Source organism: Pinus tabuliformis, chromosome Q (genome assembly GCF_031772625.1).
Source record: "Pinus tabuliformis cultivar Carrire ecotype Pingquan chromosome Q, CPIR1, whole genome shotgun sequence".
Classification (NCBI taxonomy): Eukaryota; Viridiplantae; Streptophyta; class Pinopsida; order Pinales; family Pinaceae; genus Pinus; species Pinus tabuliformis.
In genome coordinates this window covers 171,730,079-171,750,359 of record NC_142296.1, presented here as the reverse complement: position 1 = coordinate 171,750,359, position 20,281 = coordinate 171,730,079, and the positions used below count along the sequence as shown (strand labels likewise).

Sequence of the window (20,281 nt, the reverse complement as noted above, 5' to 3'; positions counted from 1 at the left end):
GTGTTTACCCTGTAACTACATTTATTAAATTCAAAAATTTGGATGACTGCAAATTTGTTGATGTGGTTCGGAGAGCAAAGCCTTGCATTGAATCATATGAATTTCAAATAAACAATGGTATTATACACTCAAACAGAATTGAGCTATGGTGAATATTGCTACTCAGCGTGGTGGCAGGCAGCCGTTTTTTCTCCAACAACGTGGTCATTTGAAGTGGTTTTTGTTTTTTTGGCAGCAAGGGTTTAGTCTATTGTTGCAGCCCACAACTGAGGGCTTCTTGAGGATTTAAATCTGGGCAGCGCATTGGATTTAAGGCGTGATTTTGGCACCAAATCATCACTTGTGTAGATCGGTGGTTTCGAACAATAGTGAAAGAGAACCGAAGACTTCCCTAGAGGCCGAGATCCTAAGAGGCCTGCAACCTAATCCATTGTCGCTGGAGCGAGGGTGCCTGCTCACTGTGGCCATTGAGATCTGAAGTTGTGGTGTGGATCGAGGTGGTGTGCTTTCCCTTCAGATTCATCTTTAACCGTTAAGAAAGAAGCAAGATCAAGATAGGCCAAAGGGCGTTGTTGGTGGGAAATTTGACTATGGTGCAGGGGAACAGTCTGAGCCTTTGTGGCATTGTTTGTGTTTGACAACACCAGTTATAAACATGTCTATATTCTTAGATATTTTTGATTCTGATGATGATGATTTTCTCATGTTGGCGTTTGGAATTAGCATGGGTAGTATGTTCAAGTCAGAAGAAATTTCAGAAAAATGTGGTTCTGTTGATGACCACGAGAATCAAGAGGCACAGTCTATTGTGCAAGATTCATGAGCTGATCTTCAAGAAGGGTGTGAAGAGGAACAAAGTGTTGAAGATCAATTGGATGAGCCACATGAAGCTGATTGCAAAGATGTGGCAGGAGAAGACAAAGCTGGAGAAAATTTAAATTTAAATTGTGATGATGTCATTAATATTTCTGTGTGTGCAGTAGTTACGTCAATGAATGATGAAAACATCATAGTTGACTTTCAGATAATTGACACCAGAAATAGTGAGAGGGAAAATTCTCCTATCCAGCCTGTCATAATCTTGAGAAGGGCAAGAATAAAAATTAAAGCTTTCCATCACTAGGGAAGACATGAGGTGAAGATACATCACTACCTCATGGCGAGGAAAGTGAAGATGGAGCCTCGACTCAAGATGAACAAGTATGGGCTAAGTTGCAAGAAGACAAAAATGAAAACCTCTATTACCAAGTTGTTTCATGTTTTAATTGTAAGCCTAGCTGAGACTAGACCAGCTAGCGTATGTTATTATTCAGTACCCTTTCTCCATTAAGCGGGAGTGTTGGAATTAATGGAGAAAGCTGAAGTTAGATTACTGTTATGATGATGATAGGACTGAGACTTTATCTTAGGTCTCAGATCCTACTATCTAGGGAGTGGTTGAAACCACCCTGATTGTGAGAAAGCCTATATGTATTAGGCTATTCTCCTGATTGAAGAGTGTATTGTGTGTAGTGCTTGGGCACTCTCCAGGTATCTCACCTGGAGAGCCATTTAGCTAATAAACTCTGTTTTTTATCAATGTTTATTATGGATTAATAGTTATCCTCTTTTACCAATAGTTATCCTCTTTTACCAACCATTTAGTTTATAAGATTAGGTTAATTTAAATGTATATATGCTTAACTTATATATATATATATATATATATATATATATATATATATATATATATATATATATATATATATATATATATATATATATATATATCTATATTTGTCAATTGAGTTTATCTTCGGTAGTTAGGAGAAATGATTACCATCTTTCTCACCTAAGTTTGATTCCCATAAGTGACATGATGAACATTGCTATACTTGTTTTAGTAAATTAGGTTTATTTTGGAGGATTGGGTAGTTGTTCAATTCCCTAAAAATAACATAATGAAGAGAAATATTGTTGTAATAACTTCTAGGTACATATAATTGAAATATTGATAGATTTAAGTTCACCAAATTAAAAAATATTCTCAAAAATATATTAAAAAGATAATTCTTTTTTATAATAATAAAATATTTTTTCTTGAATTTATTAGACTTCATCATTTAAAAATTTAAACCATTTATTAAAATCAAAGAAAAATTATTCTACTAGGAAAATTAAATCTACATACTTTCTATTTGATAACTTTGGATACAAATGCAATATTTATGCAAGTTTTTACATAAAAAATGGATAGCAATAAGATGAAAATAAATATACTTATTAAGAATGATTGTTCATCATTGTCTATGTAGTCTTTGACATTTTAATAAGTGGGAGAAAAAATGTAAATGCGTGGATCTATTATTGGATGTTACCCACCAAAATTTATGCAAGTTCTTACACCTAAGTAGGCAATTAATTTCTCCACTTTAGATATCAATTTATCAATCCCTTCCGAGGCATGACTATAAATACACTTACATGTTGACCACTACTAGTTTAACATTAACTATGACAAGTTTTAATGTTTAAATTATAAAAAAAAAATAGAGAATATAGTTTGTCAAAAACTTTTTGTTCTATAATTCACAAATACCTATTTCAGATTTTTAGTCTGCAATATCTGTTTCTTCTAAATCTGTCAAATTCTATTAATTATAATTGAAGATCAAATTTGATGTACCCATCAAATAATTTTAAATTAATTTGGACACAATTATCTTATATGCAATTTTTCTAAAAACATATATTTTTTTAACTTAAATATTAAAAACTAAGTTTCCTACCACCATGGTTAACTTGTTAAATATTATAATAATGTTACATCATTACGACTTGACTTTTAACTCAAGTCACGACTTTCTCCCATACTGAGAAAAAACTATGGTGACCAATAAATAACATATACTATGGTGACCAATAGATAACATATAATTCGATTTTTGACGATATATTTGAGTGGAAAGTGAAAGATTGGTAGGGAAAAGGGACTGATAGCACTTGGGAAAAATGGTTTCAGAAGAAATGAGCATTCATCTATAAACAGATGTAAGTTTACCTCCATGGGTTCAGCTTCAACCTTGACGAGCCACATCTCAATAAAAATCAAATGTAAGTTTACCTCCATGGGTTCAGCTTCAACCTTGACGAGCCACATCTCAATAAAAATCAACGGTAACGCAAATGGAAAGTTATTTTACAATACAAAATATCATAGACACCTAGAGATAAAAAGTTGATCTCAACCCAAAGTTGCAATCGATATAAATAGGGGCAATCAAAGGTGTTCAGAGATACAAATATGATATTACTAAATGAGAATCCCATAGGGCACAACCATGAGACATGTCCAGACGGTTCACAAATCCATACATTAATGTGGGTGTGGGGATGGCTGCGCATTGATGAGCATACTCGTTGCAAATTGTATTGGAGGTAGGGAGAGGTACAAACACCAGGTTGAGATTATAGTTTTTTTGGGCTTACTTTGGTTTGCAAGAGAGAAAAGGAGATTCAAAACATAAATATATATGGGGACTCGAAAAGAGATTCAAAACATAAATATATTTGGGGCTCAAAAACTATTATTGATCTTTCGTTTTGGTGTTTTTTTGTTTAGACTCTCTTGAATTATGGGGATGGAGGGATCGAATCAAGTTTTTATTTTGTTTTTTAGTTTATTAGTCTAAAGTCTATCAATAATATTCGTCATCTAAGTCAAACCATAACAAATCATTCTATGATGTAGAGTTGTTTTACTTCTCCTCCACTATATGTTGAAAGAGTTTTTAATTTAAAATGAACTTGTCATTCTTCTAATTTGTTTTAAGTTTTAAATTATAACAAAACAAAATTGCCAAAATAGGCTCCATTGCAAGGTCTTTGTTATAAAGAATTGTGTATAACTTTTTTGAACAAGACTTACAATCAAATACTTTTAATGTGACAAATAATTTTAATGTTAATTTGGTTATTCAGACATTTTAATATAAAAAATAAATTTGAAAATAAAAAATACATTATCATTATCATTATTGATTATAAAAGAATAATAAAATTCAAAATTTAATAAACCATTTGTATATTCTAACTATTATTTTTTCCCTTATATTAAATTTGTGGTGAAATTTCTTTCACATATAAGAATATTTTTAATCAAAAGTTTATTTGTGAAAGATTAGTTTACTATTAAAAAAAATATAAATATCCAAAAAGTCAAAAATAAAAAATACTCTCCGACGAAAAAAGAAGAATCCAATGCATGCATGCAATAAAGATGGAGGAGATCAAAAACAGATTCTCTGACAAGAAAAGAGGAATCCAAGCATTCTATGGCATTCCAATGACCGCATGTGGATAAGAAGGCTACCAAAGGCTTTAAGAGTTATAAATAAGAAGGCAAGTGTCGGCAAAGAGTCCAAGTCAGATGGCAGATGGACGAAAGCGAATGTGTCGCTCCAGAGGGCAGACGTGTTAAAATTTTCGATCACTGCCACCGCCGAGCAACTGTTATTTATATGGATAACAAGAGAGAGTAATTAAAGTATTTTATTTTCTTCCGTGGTTTGATACCGAGGTATTGCAGCATCCCGGGTAGGAAGATTAAGGTATGAAGCCAAGCAACTGTTGTTATTTATATGGATGACATTGTGAGAGAGTAATTTATTTTCGTGCTTTGTTTGTTTTTTGCATTCATATCAAAGGCATTGCAGGATCCCGGGAAGGGTACGAAGCCTAAGAAAGTTTCTGCTACTGTTTTATAGTGAGAATGCAGAAATTCAAGATTGGAGGCGGTCATATGTTCGATGATTGGAATGTTGTTTCTTCTAGCAGCTATTTGTTTCTCCTGATCGTGACTCGGTCATATATTCGATGATTGGAATGCTGTTTCTTCTAGCAGCTATTTGTTCCTCCTGATCGCGACCCGCCATGCTGTCTGCATGCGTGTTTGTATGATTGCAGGTTCGTCACAGTAGAGGAAGGGGAGGGGGTGGATCCAGTTGTCGATAAGAATGAAGAAAGGGTGACTCCTAGAGCCTACAGGCCCTGATTCCCTACATGTTTGATTATGGGTATAGAGCCTATAGAGCCCAGAGTGGAAGTCTGCTCCTGCCGTCGTAATCCCTTCTGGAGTGTACACACTCACATAAATAGAAATAAATTAATATAAGTTGACCGTCGTAATCCCTTCTGGAGTGTACACACTCACATAAATAGAAATAAATTAATATAAGAAATTCAACTTATGTGATTGTGTACACACTCACAATAAATATAAGAAATTCAACTGAAATTCAACTTATGTGATTGTGTACACACTCACAATCTATTACCAGAAGGGATCACGAGGGCCGGAGAAGACTTCCACTCTGGGCTCTATACTCATAACCCTCGTAATAGATTGTGAATGTGTACACACTCACATAAATAGAAATAAATTAATATAAGAAATTCAACTTATGTGAGTGTGTACACACTCACAATCTATTACGAGACGAGAAGGGATCACGAGAGCCGGAGCAGACTTCCACTCTGGGCTCTATACCCATAACCAAACATGTGGGGAATCAGGGCCTGTGGGCTCTAGGGGCCACCCTTTCTTCCTTCTTATCGACAACTGGATCCACCCCCTCCCCTTCCTCTACTGTGACGAACCTGCAATCATACGGACACCCATGCGGGCAGCATGGAGGATCGCGGTCAAGAAGAACAGGTAGCTGCAACAGGTAGCTGCACAAAGAGGGTTGATTTTCCTTCTTGTGGAATGGAAAATATCACCATTCAGGATGAATCTATTTCTTCTTGGGGCGACATGTAGACATGTAACTATGATTTGGAGTAGTGGAGTCCCCTTTGATTTTCTAGTTGTTTTTTCTCTCGTGCTAGAGTATTCGTTGTGGAAGGAGAACAAGAACTAGTTGAAAGTCTTAAGGCCAGAATTCCTTTCTTATTGGTTGTTTGATTTGCTATTACCATAATGTGTTGAAGAGATAACTACACAGCGATTAGAGGGACTATCAAACCCACAAATTTGTCATTTTTGGGCTAAACTCTGCTAGATAAAATATTGAAGTACCTTAAATTGCATCGATTTTAGTTAATTGAAAATATTAATACTCTAAAAGGTGACCTCCATAAGTAGTCTTTTGCTATTGTAGTGGCTGGAAAAAGGGAATATTTCTTATCATTAGGATGTCTATACATACCGTTGCTGCAAAGGAGTTTTCTATGAACATTTAATCCTTTTATTTTTGAAAGAGCCACCCTAATATTCTCGGAGTAACATCTGTGCACTTATGATTTAGAATTAGATCGCTAGGAGGAGGTCTGTAAGGTTGTCAGATTAGATTCCTTACAGAACTAACATGCGCGTTCTCCGCATAAATAGCTCAGCAAATGCATGCAGAGAGGGCTTGAATACCCAGACGAGCTTTCCAGCGAAGTAGTGTTGTTTCCTTGACACCCATTTCGCAAAATGTAAGTTTGGGGTTCCTAAGGGTTTTTATCATATACCGAAGCTTACATTTCTGCAGAAAGCTTGTTCGAAGAAGAAAACAACTGCCATGGGGGAATACAGGAGATTGTTGCTGCTTGTGTTTGTTTGGGTTTTTTTCTTCAGAGAGGCCTACTGTGGAGACCCATTTGTGTTTTATGACTGTAATGTTTCTTACATTGAAGCTGCCCCTCTGGGTGTGAAGCAGCAGGTAATTGCTTCTGTTACAGATCTGTTGTATTGTATTATAAATCTGCTACATTGGGTTTTTGTTTTATCAGTAATATTTTGTTTTTGGTTTTGATTTGTTCTCTGTGGTTTGGAAGTCGTGGGTATGCTGTTATTGATTGGATTCCATCATTGGTTCATTTATAGTGACAATTGCTAACTTCTCAGAGCATTGACAGTGTTCTACTTACTTATTATCTGTTCCCTGCGTTTTGGAAGTGGTCGTTAGGGTGCCATTGAATGGAGCACAGTGTGGGTTCATTGACACTCATAGTTTCTAACTTCCGATAATTTTCTAGTATTCCAAGTGTATTTATTTTATCCGTAGCTCCTGTTATTTTAACTTTAACAATTTATCTCCTGTTGTTTAACAATTTTTTTTTTTTGGAGAAATCTATCTTTACAAACGATTCTTCTTTAATGTTGCTCCAGACAATGAAAATATTGCATGCTTCGGCGGCTCTCTCTATCAGTTGTGTCATATCTGAGACAAGATGTTGCCTGTCACAATTCAGTGTTAATGCACATGTCTTTCATTGGAGCAATATCATTTAAAACTTGATAACGTTGGACACGTGATTCATGCTGGCTCAGTTGAGTCCTGAACATGCTTTGTTTTTTTTTTTTGCAGGTTCCCTGGTGAGGAGAGTGATGCAAGTGATGATTATAGAGATACAGGTAGTGAAGGTAGTAGTAGTGATGAAGTAGAGTGAGACTCAAAATATGGTGGGGCAATAGAAGTCACTCTAAAGCTGCACAAAAAGGCTTTTCTAGTGATGATGGTGAAGGAAGCAGTTTCCCTTCATTTCAATATTTTGAGCGAGCAACTCCATATAGTCGTGAACCTCTAGCTGACAAGGTAAGATTCGGTTATGCATTTATTTTGATGAATGTTTTATTTCATGGTGTAGTTTCAATTGCGAGGTTAAAATTAATATCTGTTAACTGGATGTTGCAGATTGGAGATCTTGCCAAGGACTTTCCACAGCTGAAAACCTTAAGAAGCATTGATCTGTTGCCAATCAGTTGGCTATCGGTTGCTTGGTATGCCATCAATTATACTTGTGCAATCCTTGATTAAGTTGGTGTGGAGGCCAGTTAGTTATTAAGCATTCCTGTTCTATTGGATTTTGTTCAATGCGATCAGTAACGTCTAGATGAATTTTCATTATCTACCGCTATCTAATTAAAACAAGAATTTCCTTACAGGTACCCGATATACAGGATACCAACAGGTCCAACCTTGCGAGACCTGGCTGCCTGCTTCCTAACTTTTCATTCCCTTTCAACTCCACTAAAAGGTTTGATTCATCTGTTTTCTATTTTCTTTCCCTCCATCTTGTTGCTACTTTGTTCACATAGTTTTCATATCAGTAAAGCATGTTGATGCTTTTTGAATTCTGATTTTCTCACTCCGCATTTGATCTCTAACTGATGTTTTGGCAGATGGTGGCAGTATTCATGTAAGTACTGGAGGGAAAAGTGTTCCTGTCACTCCGATAAGCAATTCTGGGGGTTCTCCAAAGATAGCTTTACCAGTATTTGGTCTAGCTTCTTACAAGTTGAAGGGGACAGTGTGGAGTACTAATGGCAACTGTGAACGACAACAGGCTAACTCTTTGTTTCAGTCAGCTGATCAATGGTTGAGATTACATCAGGTGAAACATCCAGATTATGATTTTTTCCTTTCACATTCTTCATATGGAGGATAAACTAGGAACATCCATAACAATGGGGTTTTTTTTGAAACAAAAGAATCAGTTGGGTTATGAATGGCTTTTTTTTTATTATAGCCATTAGTAAGGCAAAATACCAGGAGTCAGTGGAGTGTGTCAACAAGCAAGTTGTTGACAAATCTTCGTCTATGATCTCCTCAATATAGTCAAAAGATAAAAATATAAACATTCTCAAAAAGTTCTGCAATAGAAAATGAAAAAATGCGAGTCAAAACTCGTACCAAAAGGGTATATTTAAGAGAGAATGGGTTTTTGGGTAAACCTTTGGCTTGTCTGCTGTAAGAGAAAATTGATGGAAAAAAAAGTGAAAAGAAAAGAAGAATTGCCATTTGTTAAATAGGAGGAAGAGGAAATGCTGAAGGAGATGAAGTGTCCTGCATTCCAAACTCTATGTCAGCACGGCAATGCCATAAACCATTGCAGGTTGAATTTTAAGTCGTGCAGTTTTTTCTCTTCCTTTGATTTCAATTCAGGTACGCTCGTTCTCTGGGACGAAAGTTCATGGATGTGGTTGCAGACGACTATCATCCAATTTAGACTGCCTGAGTAGATATTTAATTTAAATCCAAACTTTTGACATGAAAACACTGATTTGTGATGATGGGCTGACAATGGATATTGTCTAGAGTGGTTTCTGAAAAGTTGCGTGCCCAGTGGTGGCAATTGCTATTACTGTGAGAGCATTCGTTGGTTTTTGAGTAATTGTTGAGAGCATTTGAGTATTTTCTCCAAGGGATTTTCGGTACATTAAAACAAATTGTGGCTAGTGTAGGATCAACTTTTGTCCTATCGGGTTATCTTTGGAGTTGACGGATTAAGAAAATAAGAAAAAAATGAAAAGAAAACCTTTGATTCTCAGTCAATATTAAGATATTTTGTGTCAATTTGCTTCAAATGGTTGATGAATGATTTGATTTTCTTCACCATGATGAATGATTTGATTTTCTTCAGCGTGATTAGAAAAGTAGTTTTTTTTAATAGTGATCAAAGCATGACGTGAGTTATCTAATTATTTTTTCAAAATTTCCAGTAGTTAATTATTGGGGATGACTAAGTTGCAGAGAGAGCTTTATGTCGATCATTTGATTGTTATTGTGTTATACATCAAGGTGGGAGAAAAAGAAAAGTAAAAGATCAAAATTATGAGAATTTAGCATGAACATTATTTTCATTTTTTTGAGTTGTATGATCAACTATGGTTAGGTGAGTGTTCTCATAGTTGACTGTAAAGATGGTTGAAGTACTGGGCTTAGTGGCTTGCTATGTTTGTATTGCTTTGATATATATTTGAAATTATTCAGTGCTGTTCATTTGTCATACTTTGGACATACCTTGGGCGGATATATCTTTTCATTCAAGGAAATGTTTAGGAAAAGTATTATGTTGCTGGAGTTGTGAATTGAGATTTTAAGAAGTTGCTTGGGGCTATTGTGGATATAATAAATTATACTGATAGTTTGGAATGTGCAGGAATTTTGCTTTAGAAACATAGAATAGATGTGGTATCTCAAACTCAGAGTGATGCCCGTGGATTCTCGATCTATAACCAATTTCATGCTTTCTCATCTCAGGAATACGTAGGCATAGAGTAGGTGGAACTTTCTAATTGGGTCTGTAATTAGATTTTAATTAAACCGTGGTCACCCCTCTTGGCATGATCTGGTTCTTCTTTCACTGGATGATCACATTGTCACTATCAAAGTGGCCGTGTTAAATCAAGACTTTCTGTTCTAAAGATCACCTTCGTTGTCCATGGCTGGATGCCATGTGCATGACTGTGTCGCCCAGTGTAAAGACCCCTACAACCCTCTGGACTACGCTTCAAATAAACTTGTGACCAATCTTACAAGTTAATGATTATGAAACTTGCATTTGTCCTATTCTGGGGAGTTTTTAACAAAAAGTAAAAGATAAAAATTATGAGAATTTAGCATGAACATTATTTTCATTTTTTTGAGTTGTATGATCAACTATTGTTAGGTTAGTGTTCTCATAGTTGACTGTAAAGATGGCTGAAGTAGTGGGCCTAGTGGCTTGCTATGTTTGTATTGCTTTGATATATATTTGAAATTATTCAGTGTTGTTCATTTGTCATACTTTGGACATACCTTGGGAGGATGTATCTTTTCATTCAAGGAAATGTTTAGGAAAAGTATTATGTTGCTGGAGTTGTGAATTGAGATTTTAAGAAGTTGCTTGGGGCTATTGTGAATATAATAACTTATACTAATAGTGTGGAATGTGTAGGAATTTTGCTTTAGAAACATAGAATAGAGGTAGCGGTATCTCCAACCTAGAGTGATTATGAGAATATATTGCTGATTGATTTCTTACTGTCAAATTATGGCAGTATCTCCAACCCAGAGTTATTATGAGAATATATTCATGTTTGAATACTTTACTTTGTGTATCTTTATATATGTGCTAGAGCTGTAATGGAATGGTAGAAATTAAAAATAATAATTTGTATAATTTTGATTAAGGATTTATTTTATTTTGGGCAATTTATTGACTAGGTTTAGTTTGAATGATTGAATTATTATAATATTTATTATTTTGAACCAAAATACAATTCTTTCAATTTAACATTTCTATCAGCCTCTATTTGCACCTTTTGGGGCAATTGCTAGTTAGGCCGATAGGCCTTCCTTTGAAAGGGACTTTCGTTGTCCCTTTGTTTCTCACGCTGACACGTGGCGTCGGAAATATAGCGGTCATAACTGCAGAGTTCTGAAAGCGAGCAGTCATACTCCTCGTGTATTCATGGATATTCATGAAGGCGGTTCTGCGGCTACTTAATTTTTAGTTGGCGTTTGAGAAATTCCTGACGTTTTCTTCACAAGCTTATGCATTCATAAGGTCCAGTAGTAATGGCGCATTGTGTTTTCGGAGAAAGATGCATATGGTAGCATCTATCTGTTTGGTACCTACCCAGTTATGCGGTCCCTGTTTTGCGGTGCACATCTGTTTTGCCATGCACGACCAACTGTTCTGCGATTTCCGTGCTTCCATGACCTTTCCGGCAGCCTTCTTGGATCAAACTACCGGCAGCCTTCTTGGATCAATCTCACAAAGTATAGTAGTGTTCAAACTGACAGAGGACCCTGGTTTGACAATCTCACGAATGAAGAACGGAGCTGGAAATCGTGAGCGGGAGCTGTTGTTTAGAAAACATCTGCACAACATCATTTCTTCCAGGTCAGGTCCTTCTTCAACTACTTTGTTTCCCTTTCCTTGCCATATCATCTCTCTCAGTTCTGTTTTGCTTCCTAGGGATTTGTTGGACGGACTGGCTTAATTTTCACTCAGAAGCCCGGGTCCATTCTCTCTGTTTTCTTGGGCAATCACTCGGCTCTGTCCCCAATAGCCCCCCATTCACCCTATTTGATCGAGCAGTTTATAATGTCCAAACTAACGAGATGGAATTTTCGAGCTTATTGTGTGCTGGCCCGTATGAACCTGTGCTTATTGTATTAAGCTTGTGCAGAACTCCTTGAGGTAAATTGCCAATGTGCATCCAGTATATAGGGATGCTATGCAGAACATATTTTACCAGAATAATACGCCCCCAGGGATATCCACCAGTGACACCACATAGACATGGAAACAATTATGTCAGTAGAAACAAGATACAAGCCCAATAGGTAATCAATATGGAACCAGCAGAAGAGTAATAAATTATGTATAGCATCTATTACTCTACTCCTGTTCAGGCTTATACAACATTTATTACTCTGCCAGAAGGGTATATATTCATTGTCCAATATTAATACATAGTTTGGGAATCTGAAATTCCAAAGCAAAAACAAGGATACTCTGAAAAGAAATCATAAAACAAACAATCAAACAATTTCTGGGAAGCTCACTGCATTCCATCCAGGTAGACATGAGCTGTTCCATTGAGAGCACCAGATAAAGAGGTAACGTTCAGCACCTAACCTTCAAAACTGTTATAAAATCCCTGGAATTCCTGCATAAAGATAATTCTAGCATCGTAAAGGCGAAACTTGTCAACTTTTCAGCATTGCTACCCACGGGAAAGCAAATTTAGGCTGAATAATAGAGTGACTGGATTACTTGTTTAGTAAGCATATTGTTGTTTTGTTCTCGTTTTGTTAAGATCTATTCATGCAATTCATGGAATTACAGTGTTTAAATTTCTCTTCATAATTTACAGTGGCTATATTCTCCATTGAGTTTTGTATGGCTGTGAATGTAATCAGTAAATAGGTTGGGCGTTATCCTTTCCCTGTACTGTTGGTTTAACAGGTTACTTGTAGTATACATATATGCATTTTGGTATTTTATGGCTAAACACTTGGTTTGAAATAGTTCTGCAATCAAATCTTGCATGTTGGGCATGTAAATAATTCCATTTCTGAAATCACAAAGGAATCTTGTCTGTACAACGAATATGCATACAACTTTTAGACTAGATCAAGAGCCTACTACAGACCAATACCCTACTTTTACATTGTACCATTTTAGTTTACACACGCATTAATCAATTCAGCGGAAGTATTCCCTTTGGCATTGGACAATTGTGGACTCTCAACAAGTTTCTGGCCAGTCACAACAATATATCAGGGACTATCCCAGTGGAACTTACCAAGTTTACCTCACTGTCGTGGCTTTCTCTTTATCACAATATGTTGTATGGGGAGCTTCCAAGAACGATAATATCATGGAAAGGTCTTTCTCAGCTTAACCTTGCCAACAACCAGATCACAGGATCAATTCTTGCGTCACTTGGGTTGTTGCCTGTTCTTAACAGCCTTGACCTCTCAAACAATTTTCTTTCAGGAGAAATACCCCTTGAATTAGATAATCTCAAGTTGAGCTTTCTTAATGTGTCTGGCAACCACTTGTCTGGCTCTGTCCCTGTTGGTTACAATAATCTGGCATATGATGAAAGTTTTCTTGACAATCCAGGCCTGTGTGGAGCGGGCCATTAACGCTTCCTTCATGCTTCCATGCATCTCAAAATCATAGACATAGGGTATTGATTTCAGTTATTGTTGTGGCCATGGTAGTCTGCTTGATTGGTATAGGTTTCCTCCATAAGAGACACAAGAATTTCGTGCAGATTAAAACAAGTACAGAGTCTTCGAAACTCACATCCTTTCACATGGTTGAATTTGAAGTGTCAGACATTCTGAATGGATTGACAGAGTATCATGTTATTGGAAGTGGAGATGCTGGCAAAGTGTACAAGGTGGCACTGGAAAGCTGCTTTGCTACATCTCTGGTTCGGATTCTAAGTTGTCAGGCAAGAAATTGATTGTGGTGGACAGGTAAAAAAGAATAAACAGAGGGTTTTTATTTCCCTTTTAGAGGCTAGATCTTCAAGGTAGAGATGTTCAGTGCTGGCTTCTGCTGTCCATTTATGCTTACTGCTCCTCTGTTCTAAAGAGATGATCAACTATTTGGTGAGTGATACTTCGGGCATCTATAACTTTTTAATGTCTATCAATCTGCCCGAGGCGAACCTGGGACCTCTCTATGGCAGATCTCTGCACTATTGATGTGGACTAACAGGAGAATATATGCAGGAAAACCCCATGGTATGCTTGACTGGCTGTAACTGTCAAAATGTGATATGATGGGTATCTACAATTTGTATAGTAAATAATGTTCTCAAAATGCATGCATGCAGGCCTAATCTGGAAAATATCAGAGATCTATTACGTTCCAGCCATGTAAATAGATGCTGATAACAATGAAAGCAAGTGTGTAGCATTGTAAATAGATAGAAAGGATCATTTATAGATTGAAGGATCAGTTTTTCTGGTTTGAGTACGACATGTTTTTGGCCTTTCTGTCTATGAAATGCATCTGGTGATTTTACGTTCAGTGGGGGATGAAAGGATATGTGTAGCATTGTAAATAGGTAGATCATATAGCGAATTATATACAGAATGATCAGTTTTCTTGCTGAATCTCCTAGCCGACCATTTTTCCTTCAATGACCTACACTTAGGGCTTGGAGAAAGCCAATCTAGCCCTCCCAAATAACTGTTCTTTTGGATGCTCCACCAACTATCCATTACTAGGACCCTACATCCACTAGAAAAACATCAACTCAAGAAGATGAACAAACTTCCTTGCAACCTATCACTAATCTTCTTGACATTGAAATACATGTAATTGTTGTTGATGAACTTGCTTCTAGGATGTACCAAATCTATCATCAATATTGTTGTCCAAACTCCTTTTGGAATAGCCTCATCACTGGCAAACAACGTCAACAAAAGGAGACTTAACATACCTTCTCACTGCTCCTCCTGTCTTTGGCACACTGTGCTTTGTTTCGGGTTGATGACAAAATTGGTTAGGGCACATGCCATCCCTAACCTATTGTTGTAAAACCTTGTGTTTACCCTCCAAACCTTACCCAAACAACGCGCTCCTACTTGCTGAGTATGTGTCTTGGTTTGAGCTCCTTTTTAGGCCTCTCAGCCTCCACAAAACAGAGATATGAACCCTATAATTACCACAGGGGCCTGCAGTCTGCAAAAAAAGAATAGTGTTGCCCCACAACAATCATTAAATCAACATGTAACCTTCCCATATCTCCTCTTCTCGTTTCCATACTCAGACCTTAAAGCATAGATAAGAAGACATAACCACTGCTTGTTTTTGTTTCTGAAGTGCATTAGGTGTTCCCACGTTCAGTGTTGCTATGCAAATAGACTCTAGATTCACTAAAGAGTTTAGGTACAACAAGTGAGGTGACGAGATGGGATTTGTACTTAGTTCAAATCTAATTTCATTAAAGAATTTAGGGATTGTAAATAGGGTGATGGGACTTATATTAATTTACAAATTGAGGTTTTTCAATGGCCATGCTCTAGAGTAAACCTATAACCCATGTATGGAATCTAGACAGTGGATTGAATGCAGTGAACATAAACAAATAACCTGGTTCTGGACAGTCTGATCTGGTTCTACACAGTGTATTGAATGCATTGAACACAAACAAATAACCTGAAAGAACCTCGTTCCAGAGTATGATCTGGTTCTAGACAGTGTATAGAATGCATTGAACATAAACTATTAACCTGAAATAACCTGCTTTGATGTCTATGCTCATCATGATAGTGCAAGGATGCATAGATGCATATATTTAAATAGTTAGTTTGATATATATGTTAAACATGGTAATGCAAGGATGCACATCTTCAATTAGTTGGTTGAACTGTGCTTTAACTGTAAACCTAGATGAATCTATTTCGGTATGAACTAAATCCATATTCAATCGACTCTCAAACTAATTCTGTATAAACTTTACTTGAGATTGTTGAACCTGCCATATGAAATTCATGTGCATAGTAAACCATCAAAGGACACACCAGCGAGTAAGACAAGAGGATTAAGTACAATGAATGGAAATGAATGGAAATGGATAACTAGGTTTCATATTTATGTAATTATCTGCCCTTATCATTCATCAGCATCATGTCACCTCACTGTTTGCCATATGACATTCATATGAATAGTAAACCACACCAGTGAGTGGCATGAGGATTAAGTACATTAAATAGAACTGGATAACAAGGTTTGATATTTTTTCAAGGATTTATACTCACTGCAGACTACTTTTATTTACATATCATTGAATGACTGCCCATAAGGATTTGTCTATTAAACTGAGAGACCTTGATCCGTTAGGAATCTTTCAAGCGTATATACATAGAAGTGGGTGTCTTCAATTTTTTTTTGGTTATGGAGGTTGGAATTGTGGTTTTTCCGTTGCATGTAAGGGATGTATTTTAATCACAGAAGCGTGATAATGCAAGGATCCATATTTTAAGAGGTTTAAATACATTGAATATTAGTTTAATATATATGTTAAACATGGTAATGCAAGGATGCACATGTTCAATTAGTTGGTTGAACTGTGCTTTAACTTTAAACCTAGATGAATCTATTTCGGTATGAACTAAATCCATATTCAATCGACTCTCAAACTAATTCTGTATAAACTTTACTTGAGATTGTTGAGCCTGCCATATGACATTCATGTGCATAGTAAACCATCAAAGGACACACCAGCGGGTAGGACAAGAGGATTAAGTACATTGAATGGAAATGGATAACTAGGTTTCATATTTATGTAACTATCTGCCCTTATCATTCATCAGCATCATGTCACCTCACTGTTTTCCATATGACATTCATATGAATAGTAAACCACACCAGTGAGTGGCATGAGGATTAAGTACATTAAATAGAACTGGATAACAAGGTTTGATATTTTTTCAAGGATTTATACTCACTGCAGACTACTTTTATTTACAAGTCAATTTTTGTTAAGTTGTCACCTGATTTCATATCATTGAATGACGGCCCATAAGGATTTGTCTATTAAACTAAGAGACCTTGATCCGTTAGGAATCCTACAAGCGTATATACATAGAAGTGGGTGTCTTCAATTTTTTTTTTGGTTATGGATGTTGGAATTGTGGTTTTCCGTTGCATGTAAGGGATGTATTTTAATCACAGAAGCATGATAATGCAAGGATGCATATTTTAAGAGGTTTAAATACATTGAATATACGTATAAGAATACAATAAGTATTGGTTTAAGAATATTATAATTTGACTTTCTAATCACACTATCAATTACAGGGCCTACCTTATTTCCATCTGGTTATGGTTACCGAGATACACGCAATGGTAAATGTTGACATAAACAAAGTAATTAATATTACGGGGCCTACCTTATCTCCATCTAGTTATAGTTACCGAGATGCACGCAATGGTAAATGTTGACATAATCCAAGAAAATAATGTTGATATTGCGGAATGGTTAATGTTTATATAATCTATTTAAATACTGCTTTTTCAACACTCATGGTTTAAGTAAATAATGTTGATCTGACCTTCACTTGAGGGGTTATCATCATTAATTAAGGTGGTTTTATATATGATATAAGTGGACAACAATTTTATACATAAATAATGAGTTTAAAAGTTGAAGATAGAAAAGCATATTAAATTACAATGTGGAAAAGCATCTTACAATTAGTTAATGTTTTAGTTGTAATGTCAACCAGCAATGTAAGTGGTTTGTTTTAATATTTGCAAATCACAAATTTCTCCGCTTTTCATTTACCATGTAAAACGGTGTAATTTATTTTTTATTTAAAAAAATAAAGTGTGTTGCCAATAACCTATTGAGTTTTAAGTATGAACACGTTTTAAACTTAATATATTGATATGAATGGTTTGGTTTTGGTTTTGTTGTTTTAGTTTCAAATGTGCTGGTACGGGATGGTCATCGTGGTTATTGCCTTGGTCACTAGCGAGCTTTGTACATGCTTGACTATCTGTAGAGGTTTCTTCCTTTTAATAATCCTATCGGCCTCTCTTTGTACCTTTTGGGACAATTGCTAGTTGTACTAATGTCCAAAATTAGTGTATGGTTGTGTTTGTTATTTCTGGTATAAATTCTAAGTTTTTAATAAAATAATATGTGTTGTACTAAGTGTACTTTCATGAGAATAAACTGATGGTATGTTTTCAATCAAACCAAACTTAAGAAGAATACCTACACCAATACATCCACCAACTATTTGATGAAAAAACACTAAAAACTCAACCACATGTAGAAAACTCCATAGTATTTTGGATTAGTTCCTACTGGGAATATTATACAAAAAGTGGTTCAACTACAGGACAAGGCTATGGAGCTCATAGATGATCTTGTTGCAACATAGAAAAAAGTGTACAATGTCATTGTTGAGAATGAGCGTTTGTTTCAAGAAACTGCTATTCCTATAGAGATTGTCGCAAACATTTGGGAAGTAGCCAAGAAAACTATGCACAAAGCCACATAAATGTTTAAGAAGTTTATAGTGAAAAATATATAAATCCTCGCTTCAATTGGTGGACAATCATGATATAGTGACTTGAGGACGAGCCACAAATACTGTTGGGGGATTTTGGGGGCTAAGGCGAAAAGGGGGATTTTTTTTTGAAATTTTACCTTAGTATGGGGACACTTCATAGAGGGTGGTTGACACCATACACAACAAGCCACACAAATTCCCCTCAAACGATGTAGTTGTGCGACGAAGGATGAGATGACTACTGTGATAACTAAAATATTCCTCGGCTGATTGGGTATCCGTCAACTATGGAGGTTGGTTAGACATGGGAAGTGGTGGCGATTTGGCTCGGTATAGTTCAACGAATAGTTATGGCTTGGCACAAATAAAGAAATATCATCAAGGTGAGGTGGTTGGAGATTCCCTTACGCTGGGTATTGAAGACTAAGGCTATATAAGGAGCCACTACTAATGATCAACGATTTTTTTTGGTTCAATTATGTTCGATGCTATTATGGCCCTACTTTTGTTATCTAATAGTTTTGTGTTGTTGGTGCTACCTGACATTGTATTTGTTCTATTATCTAGTTCTATGAATGTTAGTGTTGAGGCTCTGATAGTTTTCCAATGTATTGTTATTATCGACTTTGTCTATTGTAATAGAGTTGGCCAGATTCATACTATATGAATGATCACATTCTGAGTTCTTGTAGTCAGATATATGGAGCTGTTGTATATTTTCCCTTTTGATGTTTAATATAAATATGAACTATTGGGAGGTAATTTTGTTCTAGATTCATGGTTTTATTGTTTATCTTTTTATGTCAATGGTGGAATTAATGAATGAGCTATGGAATCTATATAAGGTTTATGTCAATGGTGGAATTAATAAATGAGCTATGGAATCTATACAAGGTTTATGTCAATTGTTTGTGTGAATACTTTCTATGTTGTAAATAGCCATGTCACTACATTAGTGAATGAACCCTATTCCTTTTATTGTTTTATGTCAGAGTTAGTCCTACACGCATGCGATGGAGACCTATCAAACATTTACTTTTATGGATAAACCATATATTATGTGCAACCAATTCGTGTCGTAGATGTTGGGAATATGTTAATATATGCAATAAATACTTATGAATGTATTTTTGTTTAATTTATTTGTTTGCGACATATTGAAACTGCAATCGGTCGGTTTGTGTTACTTTGAGCCAGATTTATCTCCATTTTCCCTATTTCCTAGCATAACCTTCAAAGGTTCTACAAATCCATCAATATACCTTGAGTGAGACCTCACCTGCTCGTGGGTGTTGAAAATGTCAGTGTCCAAGAGAGATTTTTTGGCACATTGTTGAACCCTAGGTCACTTCCCTCGCACGCCAACACGTGCCTCATACACTAAATCAAGAATCAAAGAACTTGATATGTTACATTTAATAGAATATACAATTTGTTCTTCAACAAATAAAAAATAAAATCCTTTAAATTTGTGTTATTGTACTATTTTAACTTTTGCAATTTTATGTGTCCTTAATGATAGACAAAATGTCTACTAAAAATGTAAAAATATTTTAAAAACTTTACTTTCACAAAATTTGAACAACCTAATAATTATGAAAATATTCACATTCAATAAATAATAATAATAATAATAATAATAATAATAATAATAATAATAATAATAATAATAATAATACACCAAAATTTTAAACCAAATCAAAATTATATTTATTATTTTTCACAATTATTATACACAAATATAAAATATACCATTTATATATTTTAAAAAAGAAAATTCAAAAAACATACCACCTATATAATATATAGGTTGATTAATTATTATTATAATAAAATATTCAAAAGCAGACAACCAAGGATCAAAAGAAAACTTGTTGGATTATTGTGCAATTGATCAAATGCAATCGATATAAAGGTAGTACTTTATATTTTCCCATTTTTATTAAAAGACACTCATATAAATAAATAAAATGAACAAAAAATATTAT

The 20,281-nt window shown here is 35.4% G+C and overlaps 1 protein-coding gene across 1 annotated transcript; it reads left to right on the top strand.

The window, feature by feature from the left end:
* Window positions 1-4,750: 4,750 nt before the first annotated feature.
* LOC149218787 (uncharacterized) lies at window positions 4,751-9,080 on the top strand. Its single transcript, XM_089386637.1, has 7 exons — window positions 4,751-4,842; window positions 4,945-5,005; window positions 6,516-6,712; window positions 7,412-7,562; window positions 7,662-7,747; window positions 7,913-8,004; window positions 8,150-9,080. The coding sequence occupies exons 1-7, from the start codon at window positions 4,751-4,753 to the stop codon at window positions 8,413-8,415; spliced, it is 945 nt and encodes a 314-aa protein (XP_089242763.1). The 3' UTR covers window positions 8,416-9,080.
* The last annotated feature ends 11,201 nt before the right edge of the window (window positions 9,081-20,281 follow it).

Excerpts from the sequence above, each read along its gene's own strand:
- LOC149218787 (XM_089386637.1), top strand. The coding sequence starts at position 4,751 with ATGCAGAAATTCAAGATTGGAGGCGGTCATATGTTCGATGATTGGAAT. Across the intron at positions 5,006-6,515 it reads TCGATAAGAATGAAGAAAGG|AAAGCTTGTTCGAAGAAGAA; the intron begins GTGACTCCTAGA and ends ACATTTCTGCAG. Across the intron at positions 7,563-7,661 it reads GTGAACCTCTAGCTGACAAG|ATTGGAGATCTTGCCAAGGA; the intron begins GTAAGATTCGGT and ends TGGATGTTGCAG.